At 37.0% G+C, this 19,000-nt stretch overlaps 1 protein-coding gene across 4 annotated transcripts in view; it reads left to right on the forward strand.

Annotated features, from left to right (window-relative positions):
* The window catches only part of UVRAG (UV radiation resistance associated), a 274,963-nt gene that overhangs the window by 146,605 nt on the left and 109,358 nt on the right, over nucleotides 1–19,000 (forward strand). For all 4 annotated transcript variants that reach the window (XM_006102885.3, XM_014468223.2, XM_023744219.1 and 1 more), the window contains one exon: nucleotides 4,916–5,081. In XM_006102885.3, coding sequence (XP_006102947.1) covers nucleotides 4,916–5,081 — 166 coding nt within the window. The remainder of the gene's footprint in view (nucleotides 1–4,915; nucleotides 5,082–19,000) is intronic.

Raw genomic sequence — 19,000 nt, forward strand, 5'->3', positions numbered from 1 at the left:
CAGCTTTTTAGTGCAGTTGCTGGAAAAGTGAAATGGGAGATAAAATGAAATAAGTATTTACTTTCACTCTAAGGCCCTATTCATGCCCCATAACTCCTGGGAATCAGACATTTTAAGAAGCACATATGGTGGTATTGGACGTTAGAATTGTATGTTAGCATTCTGCAAGGCATTTCCATATACTCAATTTACTGAGTGCCCTGTGTGTGTCACCTACTGTGCCAGGTGCTGAGGGTATACAAAGATGATTAAGACATTGATCCTACCTCAGTGAAGTTTCAGTCCAGTTGAGGCTATCCCACTTGTAATCAAGAAATATTTATTGCATTCATACTCTGTGTCAGGCATTTAGAAATTATCCCAGATACATGAGACTCAAAGAAGTGGGCATAATCAGTCTATCAGGAGGGGATCAGAAAAGCCTTTTTAGCAAAGATGGTGGCTGAGTGTCTTAAAAAAATGAAATAGTATCCCCCTGTTGAGTGAAGGGTAGCAGGACATTTTAGATTGGGTGAGTAGAAATATGATAGCAGGGAATATCATGCACAATGCTATCTTGTTAATTAAATGTTCTGTGAGGGAAGAAATTACATTCCATTTTTTTTTTAAGACAAAAAAATTGAGGCTCAGAGAGTAGTTAATTTTTCCAAAGACTCATGCTAACCAGTGGCAGAACTAAAGTCATCCCTGGTCAGCCCGATTTTAAGGTACATATTATTCCTGTCATGATGCACTTTTCTTCCTTGTTTTGAGTAATAACCTCTTCCAAACTTCTGCCAGCCAGTAATGTTCTGTAACAGATGCATTCTCGGTGAGACTCTAGTGAAGGAATTCCAAACTGGTTATCCTATGTGATTCGTGAGACTTTGCTGGGATAGACTTTACATTGCATGGCTTAATACTGTTTGGGAAACTCCGCCACAGTGGCCCAAAATGTACTGTGCCTTTCTAAATGGGTAACTTGCTGTTAGAGTATGTCAGAGACCAGCACCCAACGGGAGTACGTTGTCCGGTGAAGGTATTCATTTGAGTTCCATTGACAGAGACATTTCTTGTATAAAAAAAAAAGTTTGTGTGTCTTTTTAAGTAATCCATAACACCAGAGCCTTTTGTGGTAATGAGACCCAGATTTCCTTCTGTGTCTGTATCCCTTTATGCAGGCTTGATTTCTTGGAAAGGAGAGTCCATATGTCAAACAGTGTCTCATTGAGAACATGGAATGATTCCATAGATGCTGTGGCAGTGATTAGAGTCTTAAATATTTTGTCCTGTCTGGATCAGTGGGTGCTTGGTTCCTTATCGAATCAGCTGCCTCAGTGATTGGGAAGGCAGGATGGTAAGAGCTTTTAGATCACTTATTGTACACGGATGCATTTGAACATTGATAGTTTGTCCAGCATATAAGTCAAAGAGACATTTGAATTAATTTATAATGTTGTCATGGAGAGTGTGTATTTGTGGAATTTATTATCAAAAAGTTACACAACAGCTGCAACCCTGAGTAACCACCAGCATTTAAAAAACAAATCAGAAATATTTATTATGAGGAAATTGCAGATTTTTATTTTGTTTGAAGCCACTTAAAACATTGTGTTTTTTTTAGGATTTTTTTTTTTTTTTTTTTACGTACCTGAGTCTTACAGTTTATTCCTGTTCCTCCCTGAACTCCCCCTCCAACTTCTCACCGACAAAACTATCATCTGTGACCTTTCTAACCCCCAGAGCAGCACAAGGAACACAGACAGACCTCTGCTCTGCATTAGGTGTTAGGGACGTCATTAATGCTTACTGGAAAAGTACACCCCAGAGAGCCAGGTTTTGGCTTTGGCAGGTAAAAAGTCTTTTAGATCTTGGAATGCTGGAAACCTTAAACCTTTTGGTTTTTTAGCTAAAGTGATTGGCAACAGAATGTGACATCTGAGGTTTTGTGGCCAGCAATAGCCATAATTAACCACATGAGCTCACATTTTCCCACTGGAGGTTCAGTGGTCTTGGGGTGATGAAAGTGACTTCCCTACCAGGAGGTGGTTTTCCTTTTGAGGGTATTGGAATACCCTTGGGCCCTGTAATGCCTCACCCGTGGTCCTTGTAAAATGTTTTTTAATATAAAGCTTTAATATTGGAAATCCAACACCCTGGTGTTTAACAGTGAGGCTGTGACTGAGCACTCTGGTCTGGAAGAGGAAACAACCTGGGGTTTTTAATAGGGGGAACGGGGAGTCTTGTGGTGGAAACGATGGTGAGTGTGAATGACCAGAATCAAAGCTAATTTCCAATATTATCCAGTTTCTAGTTTTTGCTATTTCTTTTTGGTTTTTAATTTGCATATGTAGGCTTCTTGGAGATACCTTTTTATCATTAAATTTAAGCAAACTTGTTTCGATCATTGAAAAGAGGTGATGTTAGAAGACCAATTTTTGTTTTTTTAATAGCTATGTGGATGTAGTCTCAAAATATGCAAATGTAATTCTTTAGTATTACTCCTTTAGTAATATGGAAAAAAGGTGGATGCTTGAGTGTTTAGCATTGGAGAGTTGTTTTTTTTAAACATTTGTAGTTTGCATTTGACCTCTTTGGGAGGCTAATTAAAAGGCCTTCTGTTGCTTCTGTCAGGTCATATAGGAAAGAACAAGTTTAGTGTGAAGCACATACAGGAAAGTTCAGATTTAGGGCTTACAGATCCTTCATTACTGTAAGCCCTCTTCTTCATCTCCTCTCCCTTCCAGAGAAGGCTCTTAAAGACCAAGTCCTTGGGTATTTTATGTTTGATAAGCCTCTTTACAGATTCAGCAACCTCTGATGCAGCTCAACATTCCAGCTGTGACTCCACAGATGGATATTTTGGGGGCCTGGGTATAGTTCTCCCTCTCATTCCATCACTCATGGTTTTTATCTGTATGGCTTTGACTAAGCAACTTATATCACCTAGATCTCGTTTTCTTTTCATCTCTAAATGGATAGCATTAGACTCAGTGGTTTTTAAGGTTTCTCCTAGCTCTAATACATGATTAAATTGTAAATGTGATGACTTTACAGTGTAATGTAATGTTAATCTCAAAGGTAGTGTGATATACAGATTTCAATAGAAGCAGAGTGCTGCGGTATTCAAGGTACTTGGGTGGGACTGGGGCAAGAGGACAAGGTCTTTAAAAATAGGAATAAAAATAGGATTCTAGTCAGTTAGGACATGACTCAGAGCTGTCAGTTGAAATGAATGCTGTTTGATATTTTTTTTCATCAGTTTGATTTGAGAGAACATCAAACATTGGTTGAGAAGTCCATTCTCTGTCTGGTTCTATACAAGCCACTGAGGACTCACAGACTTTTTATATGTTCTTTGCCATTCATAGAAAAGAGCAAAGAAACTCAGGTGGTACATGTGTGTCATATGCTTGATATGTTCTAGGCTTCCAAGTTAAAAAATGTATTCCACAGTTAAGTTCTGGGACAGTATGCTAGAATGCCTAGAGGACAGAGGCAGTGTCAAGTCACCTGTAGACTAGCCGTATTACTTGGACAGGTTTCTTACCTTCTTTGAGCCTTAGTTTCTTAAGCTGAAAAATGAATGACATAGCATATAAAAAGTCCCCAGTTTAGTAATTTTTGATGAATGAAGGACTGTTGCAAATAAAGTATTATGGTCAATTCTGGTGGAAGAAAAGTATATCATAAAAGTTACCTATTTTTATAATATGATTCAAGAGAAACCAAGGGTCTGCTATGGAAGTCAAGGGTAGAGAATTCACTGAGGACTAGATGGCTACTAGTATAATGGCATTCCTACAACAAGAAGATAATGCTTAGATAACTAAGTATAAATATAAAAGAGGAATGTGAATAGTATTACTAATAATTGAAGTTAAATGTACCCTTAGAAATCAGGAAATATTCAAGCCAAGGCCATCTCAAGTATTTCAGCCTTTCTTTGGTTGGAGGTATTCCAGATGATGTGTGAAATCTTTTAGTATATGTGCACGTGTGTGTGTGTTTGTGTGTGAAATTTTTTAAGTATTTTGGGAATACCATATACCAAGCAGTTACTTTTTTCTTCCTCCTGTGTCAAGTTTAAACTTTTTGTTGTATTACTCTGTTTTGAGTGCCTAATTGATTATCACTTGGTAGGTGGTAGCAGAAATCTGGTTGGTGAGTTAAAAATATAATTCTGTGACTTCTTAAAAGACAGTTACTTATGTTTGACTGGAGGGTGCATGCATTTTTCAACAGTTGCTTCCATTTAATTACATAAATAGGATATATTAACAGTGTGGCTTTTTAATTTTTTGCTTTTACTATTTAAAACATTTCCCCCCTTATTATATTTCAAACTTTATCAACTTATTTATGCAACACTATCTTTATGAATATTGAGAACATACCCTATAAAAGATTATGCTATTTCACTTCATATTAGAATTCATAATGCTGTATAGTAGTATAGCAGCACAACTATATTGCTTATAAGTTGTTAATGAATAAAATGTACAGTGCTTATATAATGAGTTATGTTTAAACCTCTGAAACTAACTTTCACATTGTATAATAGACTCAACTATTATTTCTACCTTTAAAAATGCTGGGAAAGGAAGTAATGAATATTTGAATATATTAAGAATTCTTTAAATATATATCAAATGTTAATCTCACCACATTAATTATTGGGAAATAGTTTTAAATATAGTAAAGTAAATTTTAAGTGTGTTTAGATTTGTCTAAAATTCATATAATTGAATTAAGTTTATAATATAAATGTATAATTGAGTTTAAGATTATAAATGTAAACTATGTAATTTAGATAAGATTAATATTTTATTTACCAGTTATTTCTTAATAAAATCTCCTTTGAAATTGATTCATTATGATCTCATAGCTACATTTAGAAGGTAAATAATTGTTTTCTTTTGCTTTTAATCTACAGCAAAAGATGATGGAAGCATTGCTGTTGCCCTTGGTTACACTGCACATTTGGTCTCCATGATTTCCTTTTTCCTGCAAGTGCCCCTCAGATATCCTATAATTCATAAGGGATCTAGATCAACAATCAAAGATAATATCAATGACAAGCTGACAGAAAAGGAGAGAGAGTAAGTATCTTTTTAAAATATATTTTTAATATCAAGCCAGTATAAAACATGGAGTATATTAAAAACATAAAATGTGATTAGATTGTGGTAATTTTTATATATACTTTGTAAAATTCTGTTTCTTTTATTTATTTTTTAAATTTCTTTATTGATTAAGGTGTCCTTATCCCCCCATTTCTTCCCCCTCCTACTCATGCCCTCACCCCCCTGTTGCTGTGTCCATTGGTTAGGCTTATATGCATGCATACAAGTCCTTTGGTAGATCTCTCCCCCTTACCCCCACCCGCCCCTACCTTCCCTCTGAGGTTTGACGGTTTGATTGATGCTTCTCTGTCTCTGGATCTGTTTTTGTTCATCAGTTTATGTTCATTATATTCCATAAATGAGTGATATCATGTGATATTTATCTTTCTCTGACTGGCTTATTTCGCTTAGCATAATGGTCTCCAGTTCCATCCATGCTGTTGCAAGTAGTAAGAATTCCTTTCCTTTTTACCGAGCATAGTATTCCATTGTGTATATGTACCACAGTTTTTTAATCCACTCATCTGCTGATGGGCACTTAGGCTGTTTCCAAATCTTACCTATGGTGAATTGTGCCGTTATGAACATAGGGGTGCATATATCCTTTCTGATTGGTGTTTCTAATTTCTTGAGATATATTCCTAGAAGTGGGATCACTGGGTCAAATGGGAGTTCCATTTTTAGTTTTTTGAGGAAACTCCATACTGTTTTCCACAGTGGCTGCACCAGTTCTGTTTCTTTTAAATAGAATATAGTCATTCATTCATTTAGATTGTAATGGACCTACTCCTGCACTTGTTAAAGTTGCTAATGATAGCAAAATTGACTCATTTAAGTTTAATTTGCTTTTGTGAGGACAAGTATAATAATTCTGCAAATATTCATATAGTACTTCTTTCCTGTTAGTCAACAAATGAAAGAGGTAAAAGATTTATCAGAAAGACAATCAGAAAAAGAATGAGAGACTTAACAACAGATTGTACATATCTGAAAAATGGATTAGTAAACTGGAGGATATGTCAGTAGAAAATATCCTTACCAAAGCACAAAAAAACAAAAAAGATGTATTGTATAGAAATATGCTAGACATGTGTAGGACACAACCAAAAGAGCTTATATACTTATAATTGGAGTCACAGAGAAGAAAAAAAGAGCACACAGGATAAATGCAATATTTTAAGAATTAAAGACAGCATTTTTCAGATTGATGAGGCATCAAGCTATGAATTCAAGAAACATTAAATATAGCATAAAGTAAATACAGAGCCAAAGTACTTAGGGAAATTATTGTGAAACAGCTGTAAACCAAAGACCAAGTGAGAATATTAAAAGTACTTAGGAAAAAAGACAGACTAAGTGTCAAAAGAGCAATAATAAGACTGAAAGCTAATTTCTCAATAGAAACATTGAGAGCCAGAAGTTGATGCAATGACATTTTAAAAGTACTATAAAACAATATTGCCAATTTAGAATTCTATATTCAGTGAATATATCCCTCAAAAGTAAAGGCAAAAATAAAAACATTTCAGACCATCACAACTGAGAAAATACCTATACTAAGTGGAAATACCTAAAAGCAGAATAAAAATAATCTCACACAGAAATTTGGAAATGCAAGAAGGAACAAAGAGTAAATATGAGTATTTCTAAATTAATTTAGACTAAAAAGAAAAGGGAATATCTTATTAAGTATAATATATTTAGAATTGTAATGCATGAGTAACACAAAAGTTGGGAAGTAGAAATGGAGTTAAAGTGTTCTAAGATCCTAGTATTATCTGGATTTTGGTAAAATCCTAACTTATATTAGACTCTAATAAATCAAGGATACATGTTATAATCTCATAACCATTAAAAGTTATTTTGTACAAGCAAAAACTTAATAGGGGAGATGGGGAGATAAATGGAAAAAAATTAAATACTTGATTAATCCAAACAAAGGAAAGGAAAATGAACATTAATTTCAAACCTAAACAAATAGTAAATCTGTAGATATGAACTCAAACTTATTCTGTAATTACATTAAATGTAAATGTTAATAAATATTGTCAGGCTGAAAAAACCTATGAAAAAATACTCAATGTCACTAATCATTAGAAAGATGCAAATTAAAACCACAATGAGGAATGGCTACCATCAATAAATCAACAAATAAGTGCTGGTGAGGATGTGGAGAAAAGGGAACCCTAGTATTTAGACAGTGAAATTTTTTTTAAAATATATTTTATTGATTTTTTACAGAGAGGAAGGGAGAGAGATAGAGAGCTAGAAACATCGATGAGAGAGAAACATCGATCAGCTGCCTCCTGCACATCTCCTACTGGGGATGTGTCCGAAACCTAGGTACATGCCCTTGACCGGAATCGAACCTGGGACCTTTCAGTCCGCAGGCTGATGCTCTATCCACTGAGCCAAACCGGTTTCGGCTAGACAGTGAAATTTAAAAAGTGAAATTTAAGGCAATTAAGTGGGACATTTTATGAGAATACAGTCAATTCCAAATATATATGTAGTTTTATAGATGAATACTTTTTTTGAAAAAAATTAGGGAAAAAAATATTGGATGATAATGTTTGTCTTTCTTCAGATAAATTTCACTTTAGAAACCCTCCTTTTATTGTAACCCAGTTTTAAGTAATCAAAAATGTCATTGCAACTATTAATTTCTTTGCTTGTAATGTATGTTTGTGAGATAATGAACCATTTTTTTCCCTACTGTGTAAATGACACTATGGAGACTAATAAGCACTTTTATAAGTTGTAAAACTCTTTTAGGTCACTGGGATACCTCTCAGGAAATTAGCAAACTAAGTAAAATATATATATTTTACGGCCATAACTTCAAATATTTAGATAAAAGTTAACAGAACTACAAGGAAATCCACAGTCATAGCAGAAAGGACTTTAAATTTCCTTTCTTTAACTATTAGAATAAGCAGACAAAAAAAAAATCAGAATCTAAAAGACCTGAATAGAACAATTAGTAAGCTTGATCTAAGTTATAGGTAAAAAATATTGCACCAAAGATTATAGGATATACATTCCTTTCAGACACACTTGAAACATTTACTAAAATTGATTATGCTGGGCTTCAACAAATTTCATAAGATTAAAGTAATTCATAATATGTTTACTGACCACAGTGGAATTTATTGGAAATCAATAATCCCTAAATGTGTGGATATTAAGTAGTATACTTCTCTTTAACCTATAGACTAAAGAAGAAATTATAAAGGAAGTTTGAAATTATTTAAAACAATAATAATGAGAATACAGCATATGAAACTTTGTAAGGTGCAGCTAAATCTTTGCTCAGAGGGAAATTTATACCCTCAATTGCATATATTAGAAAAAAAGAAAGATGTAAAAATTAATCATCTAAGTCTCCTGAAACATCTAGAGAAAGAAGAGGTAGTTAAGTCCTATGAAAGTATAATGAAAGAAATAATAAGATAAGAGCAGAAATTAAATGGACAAATGTACCTTAAAAAATAATACAGGCAAAAGTTCTAGTCTGAAACAGCTAGGAATTGATAAGCCCTCAGGGAGGACTATTGAGAAAGAGAAGAGACAGGCAAAATAACTAATATAAGTGAAGAAAAAAAGGTGTCATTACAGATATACAGACATTAAAAGATAAGATCTTATAAACAACTTTATGCCAATAAGTTTGAAATTCAAATGAAATGGATAAATTTCTAGAAAAACAGAACTTTCCAAAACTGATACAAGAATGATTGGAGTTTAGAAAGCACTACACTTGGCTAAAGGGAAGTGGTTATAAAATATTCTAGCTAAGTTATTCTCAACCCTGACTGCTATACACTAGTGTCATCTGGGAAGTTTTGAAAATGACCTCCTAACCTCCAGATTCTTGGCCTCTCCCCTAGAAATTCCGATTCAGTTGATGGAGCCCAGACATGAGGTGTTTATTTTTTAAACGTTCCCGGAAGTGATTCTGATGTGCAGTTAAAGTTGAGATCCCCTGTTGTAGATTGAGAGATTGTTGTGTCCATGGGCATGAAGAACTGAATGCCCTTTACTCTATATAGGAAACTGCAAGAGCAAAGGCAGGAAAGGTGGGCCCCAGTGGAATAATTTAGTGCTGTATCTGGGACAGTGACTCTCAGATGGTAAGTGGTGAGCAGGGAGTACATGTATAGTATAAGCCAGTGCCTTTCAAAGACATCAGTTGATTAGTTTATAACCCAAGTGTTCTTTTAAATTTTAAAAACATTTAAAGAGAGTCTGAAATGTATATGTTTGACAGAAGGGGATATGGGTATAATTTCTTTTCTTGTTTTAAAAAATTGAAGTGTAATTCACATAAGATTAACTTTTTAGTGTACAATTCAGTGGCATTTAATATATTCACAATGTTATGGAACCACCAACTCCTCTAGTTCCAAAACATTTCATTACCCCACAAGAAAACCCCATTAAACTGTCACCCATATCTCCCCAACCTGCACCCCGTTTCCTCAGCCTCAGGCACCTATCATCTGCTTTCTGTCTGTATGGATTTACCAATTACGGATATTTCATATAAATAAAATCATGCAATATGTGACCTTTCTGTTAAGGTTTTTTTCACTTAGTCTAATGTTTTCAAGGTATATCCACATTGTAGCATCATTAGTACTTTATTCACTATTATCCTATCTAATAAAAGACAAAAAGGGTAATTAACCGTACCTCCGCTATGCTTCCCATTGGCTAATCAGGGCGATATGCAAATTAACTGCTAACCAAGATGGCAGCCGCAGCCACGCAGCTGAAGCGAACATGAGGCTTGCTTGCTTCAGTGATGGAGGAAGCCAAGGCTCCCCGCCTCCGGCTCTGAGCTCCAAAGCAACAATGTTTCAATTATAGAAGCTAAACAAACCCCAGATACCTGCTTTCAGCCTGCCGCGGCCTCAGAGCTGGGAGCGCCAGTGATGGCAACAATGTTTCAATTATAGAAGGTAAATAAATCTCAGAATAAAAAAGAAAAAGAAAAAAAGGAGAGGCTGGAAGCTTCAGTCGCTGGCCAGCCTAAAGACAGCCCTCAGCCCCTCACCCAGACTGGCCAGGCACCCCAGTGGGGACCTCCATCCTGAAGGGGTGTGGCCAGCCTGAAAACAGCCATCAGCCCCTCATCCAGGCTGGCCAGGCACCCCAGTGGGGACCCCCACCCTGAATGGGGTGTGACCAGCTGCAAACAGCCATCAGCCCCTCACCCAGGCTGGCCAGGCACCCTAACGGGACCCCCACCCTGATCTGGGACACCCTTCAGGGCAAACCAGCCGGCCTCCACCCGTGCACCAGGCCTCTATCCTATATAGTAAAAGGGTAATATGCAAACTGACCCTAACAGCAGAAAGACTGGGAATGACTGGTCACTATGACACACACTGACCACCAGGGGGCAGACGCTCAATGCAGGAGCTGCCCTCTGGTGGTCAGTGTGCTCCCACATGGGGGAGCTCTGCTCAGCCACAAGCCAGGCTGATGGCTGCCAGTACAGCGGTGGTGGTGGGAGCCTCTCCTGCCTCCTCAGCAGCGCTAAGGATGTCTGACTGCAGCTTAGGCCTGCTCCCCGCTGGCAAGTGGACATCCCCCATGGGCTGCCAGGCTGCCAGAGGGATGTCTGATTGCCATCTTAGACCCAATCCCCCAGGAGCAGGCCTAAGCCAGCAGGTGGTCATCCCCCGAGGGGGTCCCAGACTGCGAGAGGGCACAGGCCGGGCTGAGGGACCTCCTACCCCGAGTGCACAAATTTTTGTGCACCGGGCCTCTAGTAGCTGAATAATACTCCATTGAATGTATATACCACATTTTGTTTAACCGTTCATCTGTTGATAGACATTTGGGTTATTTTTACTTTTTGGTTAGAGAATAGTGCTGCTATGAACACTCATGTAGAAGTATTTGTTTGAGTATCCATTTTCAATTGTTTTGCATACATATCTTAGAGTGGAGTTGCTGGGTCATATGGTAATTCTATGTTTAACTTTTTGAGGAACCACAAAACTTTTCCACAGCAGCTACATCAGTTTATGTTCCCTGGTTTGAAGTGATATAGCATTGTGAATTTGATTTGTATTTCCTTAATGATTAATGATGTTGAGCACTTTTTCATGTGCTTGCTGGCCATTTATATATCTCTTTGGAGAAATTACTATCCAGGCCCATTGCCCATTTTTAAATTGGGTTGTTCATCTTTTTTCTTGTTGAGTTGTAAGCCTTCTTTATGAATTCTGGATATTAAATCTTTATCAGACATATCATTTGCAAGTATTGTTTCCTGTCCTCAGAATTGTTACATTTTAAGGCCTAAAATTAAGTGCAGTATTATCTGCTGCCTTGCTTATCTGGTGAAACCAAGAGGGCCTTGAGTAGCCCTGATCCACTCTGCTCCTGTGGACAAGTTCCTCTATTCAAACAACCTTCCTTATCCACCAATAAGCAGGTGTAGTTCCTGCTGATCCCTGAGTAGTGAATTTCAGTTCTTTGCCAGCTGGAAATTATGGAAACAAACCAATCACATCCTCTTTCCCATAGGAACCAGTCATCACTACATCCTTTTGATATTACAAAACTTGCCTCTCACGGTTTCTAGTTGTTCAATAATGTTGATCTTAAACAAATAGACAGCCAGATACCTCTCCAGAAAAATGGGTTTATTATTCAGATACAGCAAAGAACTGCAATGTAGGACATGTGGTCTAATGTTGAATCATGTGCAAGTCCAGAGAAACAAAGGAGAGAAACTGTTTTTAATATAGGCGGGGGGGAGCGGGGCCGGGCGGGGGGCTGTTGTAAATGAGGAGTCCATTGGAGCAAACTGAAAATTGGAAGTATAGTTACTTTTGGCTGAGTTATGGCAGTCTCCCATTGGTTGAGCTGTTATTGGACAAGGAGGAATCTTTTCTTCCTCTGCTGAGGTATAATGTATCACTTCCTGTTGGAGATGCAAGATACCTACCTCTCTTCCTGTTGGAGTCAGCAGTGTACCTTACATGAGACATGCATGAGAGTTCTCTCTTCTAGCCTTCTGACTCCATTTTAAATGAGGTTTTTGTTTATTAATTTCACACTAAGTTCCCAGTTGTAGCTATGTGACCCTACATGGCATAAGATGTCCTTCCCTGGGCTATGAGTATATGTGACTACTAACGTGCTCTCAGTTTCACCTATCCAGTGTCCGATGTCCACTGTCAGATGTTCAACCATTCCCATAACTCTAGGGCAGTAATCCTTCTCTTATCAATGGAGTGAATACAAAGCAATTAAAACAGGTGTTTCACTACCTTTAGAGTGTCCTTTGATGCACAAAAATTTTAAATTTTGATTAGATGTGTTTTATCTATCTTTTTTGTTTGAAAATGCTTTTGGTTTCATATCTAAAATCCATGGTCAAATCCAACATCTTGAAGAATTTTCTTGTAATAGTTTAATCATTTTATATTTTAGTCTTTGACGCATTTTGAGTTACTATTTGTATATGTTATGAGGTAGGGGTCCAACTTCATTGTTTTGTATTTGGATTTCCAGTTGTTTCTGCACCATTTGTTGGAGAGACTATTTTCCCCCATTGAATATCCTTGGCATATTTGTTAAAAATCAATTAGCCATAGTTGTTGTTTTTTCTGGACTCTCATTTGTAGTCCATTGGTCTATATGTCTGTACTTACACCACCACCACAATCAGTTTTGAAATTGAGAAGTGTGAATCCTTCAACTTTGTTTTTCCTTTTCAACACTGTTCTGGCTATTTAGGGCTCTCGTAATTCCATATGAATTTTAGGATCCTTTTTCCTGTTTTGCACAGGAAAAAAAAAAAGGCCTTTCAATGCCATTGGATTTAGTTTGCTAGTATTTCATTGAGGACTTTTGCATCTATATTTATGAGGAAAATTGGTCTATAGTTTTCTTACCATGTCTCTGTCTGTAGTATTTTTTTAATAATTCCTTTCAATTCTGTAAGATCTTTAAGAATGTCTTCATTTTAATTTCTGATTTTAGTTATTTATGCCTCCCTTTTTTAATCTAGCCAAAAGTTTGTTAATTAGGTTGACCTTTTCAAAGGATTGATTTTTGGTTTTGTTGATTCTCTCTTATTGTTTTTCTGTTCTCTGTCTTGTTTATCTCCACTCTAATCTTTATTATTTCCTTTATTCTTCTAGCTTTGGATTTTGTTTTCTGTTCCTTTGGATGTAAAGTGAGGTTATTGATATGATACGGTTTTTATGTCAGTGTTTATACCTATAAGTTTTTACATCTCATAAATTTTGGTATGTTGTGTTTTTATTTTCATTTGTTTCTAACTATTTTCTAATGTCCCTTGCAATTTTTTCTTTGATCCGTTGGTTGCTTAAGAGAGTTTGTTTAATTTTCACTTATTTGTGAATTTTCTAGTTTTTGTTTCATTATTGATTTCTAGTTTAACTCCATTGGAATGGAGAAGATAGTTTGTATAATTTCAATATTTTTAAATTTATTAATACTTGTTTGTGGTCTAACTTGTTTTGTGGTCTATCCTAGAGAATGTTCCACATGCATCTGAGAAGAATGTGTATTCTGTTGTTGTTAGATGCAGTGTCTATATGTGTATGTTAGGTTAGGCGGTTTATAGTGTTGCCAAGTCCTCTATATCCTTATTAATCTTCTGTCTAGATACATTATTGAAAGTGGGATATTAAACTCTCCAACATTATTGTAGAACCACTTCTTCATTTGTCAATGTTAGCTTCAATAACAACAACATAAAGGTAGAAGACAGGTGTAGAGGAGCAGTTTTTATATGCTATGGAAGCTAAGTAGGTATCAATTCAAATTAGATTGTTATAAGTATACATTTTGGCATCTATTGTATGGTGTATATGTTTTTAATTGTTATTTCTTATTGATGAATGTTTGATAGAGTATAGCCACCCCAGCTCTCTTTTGGTTACTATTTACATAGAATATGTTTTCCATCTTTTCACTTTGAACCTATTTGTGTTTTTGGATTTAAAATGAGTCTCTTCTAGGGAGCACGTAGTTGGATCATGTGTTTTATTCATTCTGCCAATCTCTCTGCCTTTTGATTGGAGAGTTTAATCTGTTTATACTTAGTATAATTAGTGGTATGAAAGGACTTCTGCCATTTTTCTATTTGTTTTCCATATTATAACTTTTTTGTCTAAGGTAATGTTTTCTGCCCTGTTCCCTCATTTCCTCCATTACTGCCTCTTTTTATTTTCTTAATGGATTTTTGTAGTGTACAATTTTGATTACCTTCTCATCCTTTTAAGTATATTTTAAAGATATTTTCTTATTGGTTACTCTGGAAATTATAATTTACATCTTATTATTTATAACAATCTAATTTGAATTGATACCTACTTAGCTTCAATAGCATATAAAAACTGCTCCTCTACACCTGTCCTCCCACATTTATGTTGTTGTTATTGTGACAAATTACATCTTTATACATTACTAGTGACCCGTCACACGAAATTGCACGAGACCCGGGACCCCTCCCCCCTCCTTAAGCCCCCCACTCCCCGTGCCGCGGGATCACCCCGAGTCTTGGAGTGTTGCCCCGATGCCCCGCCTCCAGGCCATGCACAGCGGCCGCCGGGCCCTGCCCCCACAGCGTGCACATGGGGCCGTGGAAACCCCAGCAGAAATCGCGCAAAGCAGCTGCTGGGACTCCCGAGCCCCCGCGGGCCACAGGAACCCCGGCGGAAGCCACACTGAGCGGCTGCCGGCCCCGCCCCCACTGCCCCACCCCCACTGTGTGTGCTGCCATCTTATGATGGCATTACTGCGTGAGGATCAATTTGCATATTACCTCTTTATTATATAGGATGTGCCCATAATACTGCCTTTTTTATTTACCTGTGTACTTACCTTTATTAGAGTTCTTTATTCTTTATGCAGCTTTGAGTAACTGTCTCGTTTCCTCCCATTTCAACCTTAAGGCCTGAGACTTCACTTAATGCTTGCAGGTAGGTTAGCGATCAGCAGAGGTGAAAGCCTCGGGTCTTCTCAGACCTTTTCTGAGCATGCATCCTGTTCTGGGCATATGAGTAGCTTCTGTGTTCCCCAGGGTCTATGGGCTCTTTTGAATGCCCTAATTTCTCAAAGAAACTCTCCCCACCCTTTCCTCCCAGGCTTCAGGTAGTCTGTTGTGTGTCTCAGCCTTAATCTTTTGCACGACAAGGCTCTGGGTCGTTTGTTTGTCATACATCTTCAACACAGTACCCTGCTTTTCACCTTTGAGTGAGTTCTGACTAGGCAAAACAAAGGCGGGCACCTTGCATTAGTCCTTTAGGTAGTTCCTAGACAAGTTAGAACAGACCTACACAATTTTTTGTATAATAAAAAAGAACCAGAGATGAGGGCCCCACACTGGAATGTAGGCTGCTGTCTTTGAGACTACTGCTGAGCTGAAGAGGGAGTTGGAGGCAGGGTAGGTAAAAATGCTCCAAAACTTGCCTCCTGACTTTGAGTTTCCTTTTCCTTGGTTCAACTTCACCTGATTGTTGTAATAAACCTTTGACTATTTTCCAGAGTTTTGTCAAAGTTGATTCTGTTAGTTTTTGCTTATTATTATTTTTTAATGTATCCCTGGAAGCTCAAGTCCTCAGATCTACCTACTCCATCATTTTCACTGACCTCATTCCATTTGTTTAATGATGAAAAACGTTACTTATAAGAGATAAAGGAAACCCTAGATGATTTTAAATAAGAGAACACCATGACCAGATATGTCTTTGACAAAGATTATCTTGTAGTTTTGTGGAGAATGATCACCCCTCCCAACCTTCCCTAGGTTCCATATTAATAAAAACTAACTCTCTTTCTAGATTTTTGTCAAATTTGTGCATGATGACTTAAAATATTAGTTATGTAGGAAAATCACTTTGGGAGTTTGAAGGAAGGGTATCCTCAGAATGATAAATATTCTTTCTTCTGCACTCTAATTTGTGAAGGAATAGCTTAACATGTGAACAACTCCAAGTGGTGTGCCCCAGTATGAGTAGTAGTGATAATTTGTTTATTGATTGATTGATTTTCCTAAGCAATCTGGGAGGGCAGCTAGGTTTAGGTGATTATGTTACCCGCTTTTTTTGGCAGCCAGTAGAACCACAGGAATTGCATTTTTGTGAAATAACTTTATATTCCCCCTTCTACTGAAACACATATTGTATTTTATTGATTCTATATACATATTTTTGACATTTTAATATTGCTAAAAATGAAACGCACCTTACAATTAGTGGCATGTCACATTATGATAGATAGCATTTATCTGTCTTAGATTTTATGAACTATCAAATTCTTTGGCTGGTTTTATGCACTTTAATAAAGCACTTGAAAGCCTTTTTGGAACAACATAGATGCATAAATATATAAAAATACCTTTATTGATTATTCTTGTTGACTGAGTCAACCTCTTAGTTATTCTTAGCCTGTATCACCGAAAGAGCAGATTAGACATGGTTTTCTTTTCTCCTGTCAGTTTGATGTAAACCTTTCCAGGGTATTAGGTGGAATCAGGTCTTCATGGGAGATGGGAAATACGAATTGAATGACTCATTGGACAAATTATACTTAATGTAATACACCTAGGAATCCTCAGCCTCTGCCCTCTCTGATTAGCTGCCTCATTTGCCTGTTGGCATGTGAAATATTAGAGTTCAAAGCCCTCTGTAGCCAGTTTTGCTGTGGTTTGGGGGACTTGTGCTTTCCTTTGTCTGGCCTGTTGGAAACACAGGTCTGGACTGCTGCCTTGCCTAAACCATTTCTTGTGCACCTGCACACTGTAAAGGGAAACTCTGAAATCTTTGCTGCATTTCATCTTGAGGCACAGACCACAAAACACGAAGGAATGTAACCAGAGTCCAGCTGCAATGTTCGTCTCCCCCTATTTCTTCTTTCACTGAGGACTGAAAAGTAGGTTTTAAAGTGATTTTTTAAAATGAAATGTATTAGTCATTGCTCTTGTGCTGCTTAACTGTCTGTTAGATAATACATTCAGAATGGATCAGTGAGACAGTCATTGAGCTAGCACATAGCTGGTCAGAGCATATGGCTTTTTCAAGCCCTCAAAAGAGGTCTGAAATTTTTTGTTTTAGTCTCAGAAGGAGAAATAAGGGGTGGTATAATTGGCAGGCACTTTTGAAAGTGCTTGGCCTGTTTAATACAAGGCTTTTACAAATCCCTAAAAGATGGTCAGCTATTTTTCTGTAGTGGGATTACTGGAACCTAGAGAAATGTTAATGCTGCTTTTCCCATTTTCTTGATTATTTTTGTACTTATATTTATTCCTATGGACGATCTTGACTAAAACCCCAGGAGTTGCCTTTTTTACTTGATTGACTGATTTTTATAAGATACAGAAACTGTAGAGTACAAGAAGATTGTGATGTGTCCAAAATCAGATAATATTGGGTCCAGGTCCTCGTCATTGCATGAGCATGTGATGCTAACGAGAGAAGGAATGGTGTGCTTTAATGATCTACCACCTTTTTTGTGACTGGATACATAAGGCAGTCATGCACACTTATCTATAAAGAGACTGGCCAGACAGCGAGGTCCCTGAGCCTGTGGTTTTGAGTCTTTATTTTTCTTGCAGCCACCTTTGCATGTCTGGAAGTTTATGGAGCTTCCCCTTCAGCATAACTAGGTTGCATTTTGCCATGAATGAAGAGACAAAGGAATTTGCCGAGTGGCAGTGAGCAGACAGATTCCCTGTCTCTGTGTTCCTTCAGCCTACCCCTCTGGCCTGGCAACATGACCTTCTTGCATAAGTGAATGATACTTTTCCCCCCAAATGATGTCTTCTTGAAGAGTTAGGACACATTATTTGTATGAGAAGTGAATTTTCTATAGGAATAGTGACTGGCACCTGGGATTTTGTTGGCATAAGGCTTATATTGAAAACATAAGCGTTTTCAGACTGCTGTAATTCTGACTCCTCATTTATGTTATTACCTGCTTCAGGCATACTTAAACACCTGTTGACAGCATCTTATATTTAGAATTATAGATTCCTTTCTATAAAAGGTTTCAGCTTCTGTTTGTTAATCAAGCTGTGGGTTCAGAAATGGTTGCTGTTTTCACTAAATCAGCATCTGTTTGCTTTCATGGCAGCCAATGAAATCTGATGGCTTCGTTCCAGAAGTGGGAGATTTTTACGTGTGCTTAGGCTTACGTTTTCAACTCTTCTACTGTTTATCCTGTAAACTTGAACATTTCTTATAACCTTTCATCTTCATTTTATTATAGGTTGTTACTCAAATGCAGGCATTTAGAGCACTCAGGAGCCAAGACCTCAATTCCTTAAAACTGAACAATGAATGTGATGACTTGAGGCAATGGGTAGACCACTGCTTTGGCTTTCTGTTTTTCCTTGCTGTGCAACTTAAAAGTATAATCACATATTTTCTAGGGTGACTAATAATACTGAAATGAATGAAATTATTAAGTCTTTTATATTTGCCATTTGATTACAGGAATGTGACCTAATTGAAAAATCTCTGTTCATGTAAAAACTCCCAAAAGTCTATAGTTCGATTCCATTAGAACTACCTAAGGGTACACCATGGGACAGGCATGAAGATGGAAAAAAAACATATGCTCGTGTAGAATTGTAGACTGTGTTTTAGAACAAGACAATATTACTAGGTCATAGGATTAATTTTTCATTTCACAAATGAAGAAGAAGCAGGTTGAAAGATGAAGTGAGGTCATATCACAAGTTATAAGCATTCCCTCTGATATGGCCCACTGAGGAAAGCAAGCCCAGAAGATGGTGCGCTTATTGTAGTGGGTACTTTTAAGCAAGCATTAAGGAGGTGTAAGAAATGTGTTTATCAAAATGAGTCCGTGTCTGAAAAATACCCCTTTTCCTAATTTAG

Source organism: Myotis lucifugus, unplaced genomic scaffold (genome assembly GCF_000147115.1).
Source record: "Myotis lucifugus unplaced genomic scaffold, Myoluc2.0 scaffold_437, whole genome shotgun sequence".
Lineage (NCBI taxonomy): Eukaryota > Metazoa > Chordata > Mammalia > Chiroptera > Vespertilionidae > Myotis > Myotis lucifugus.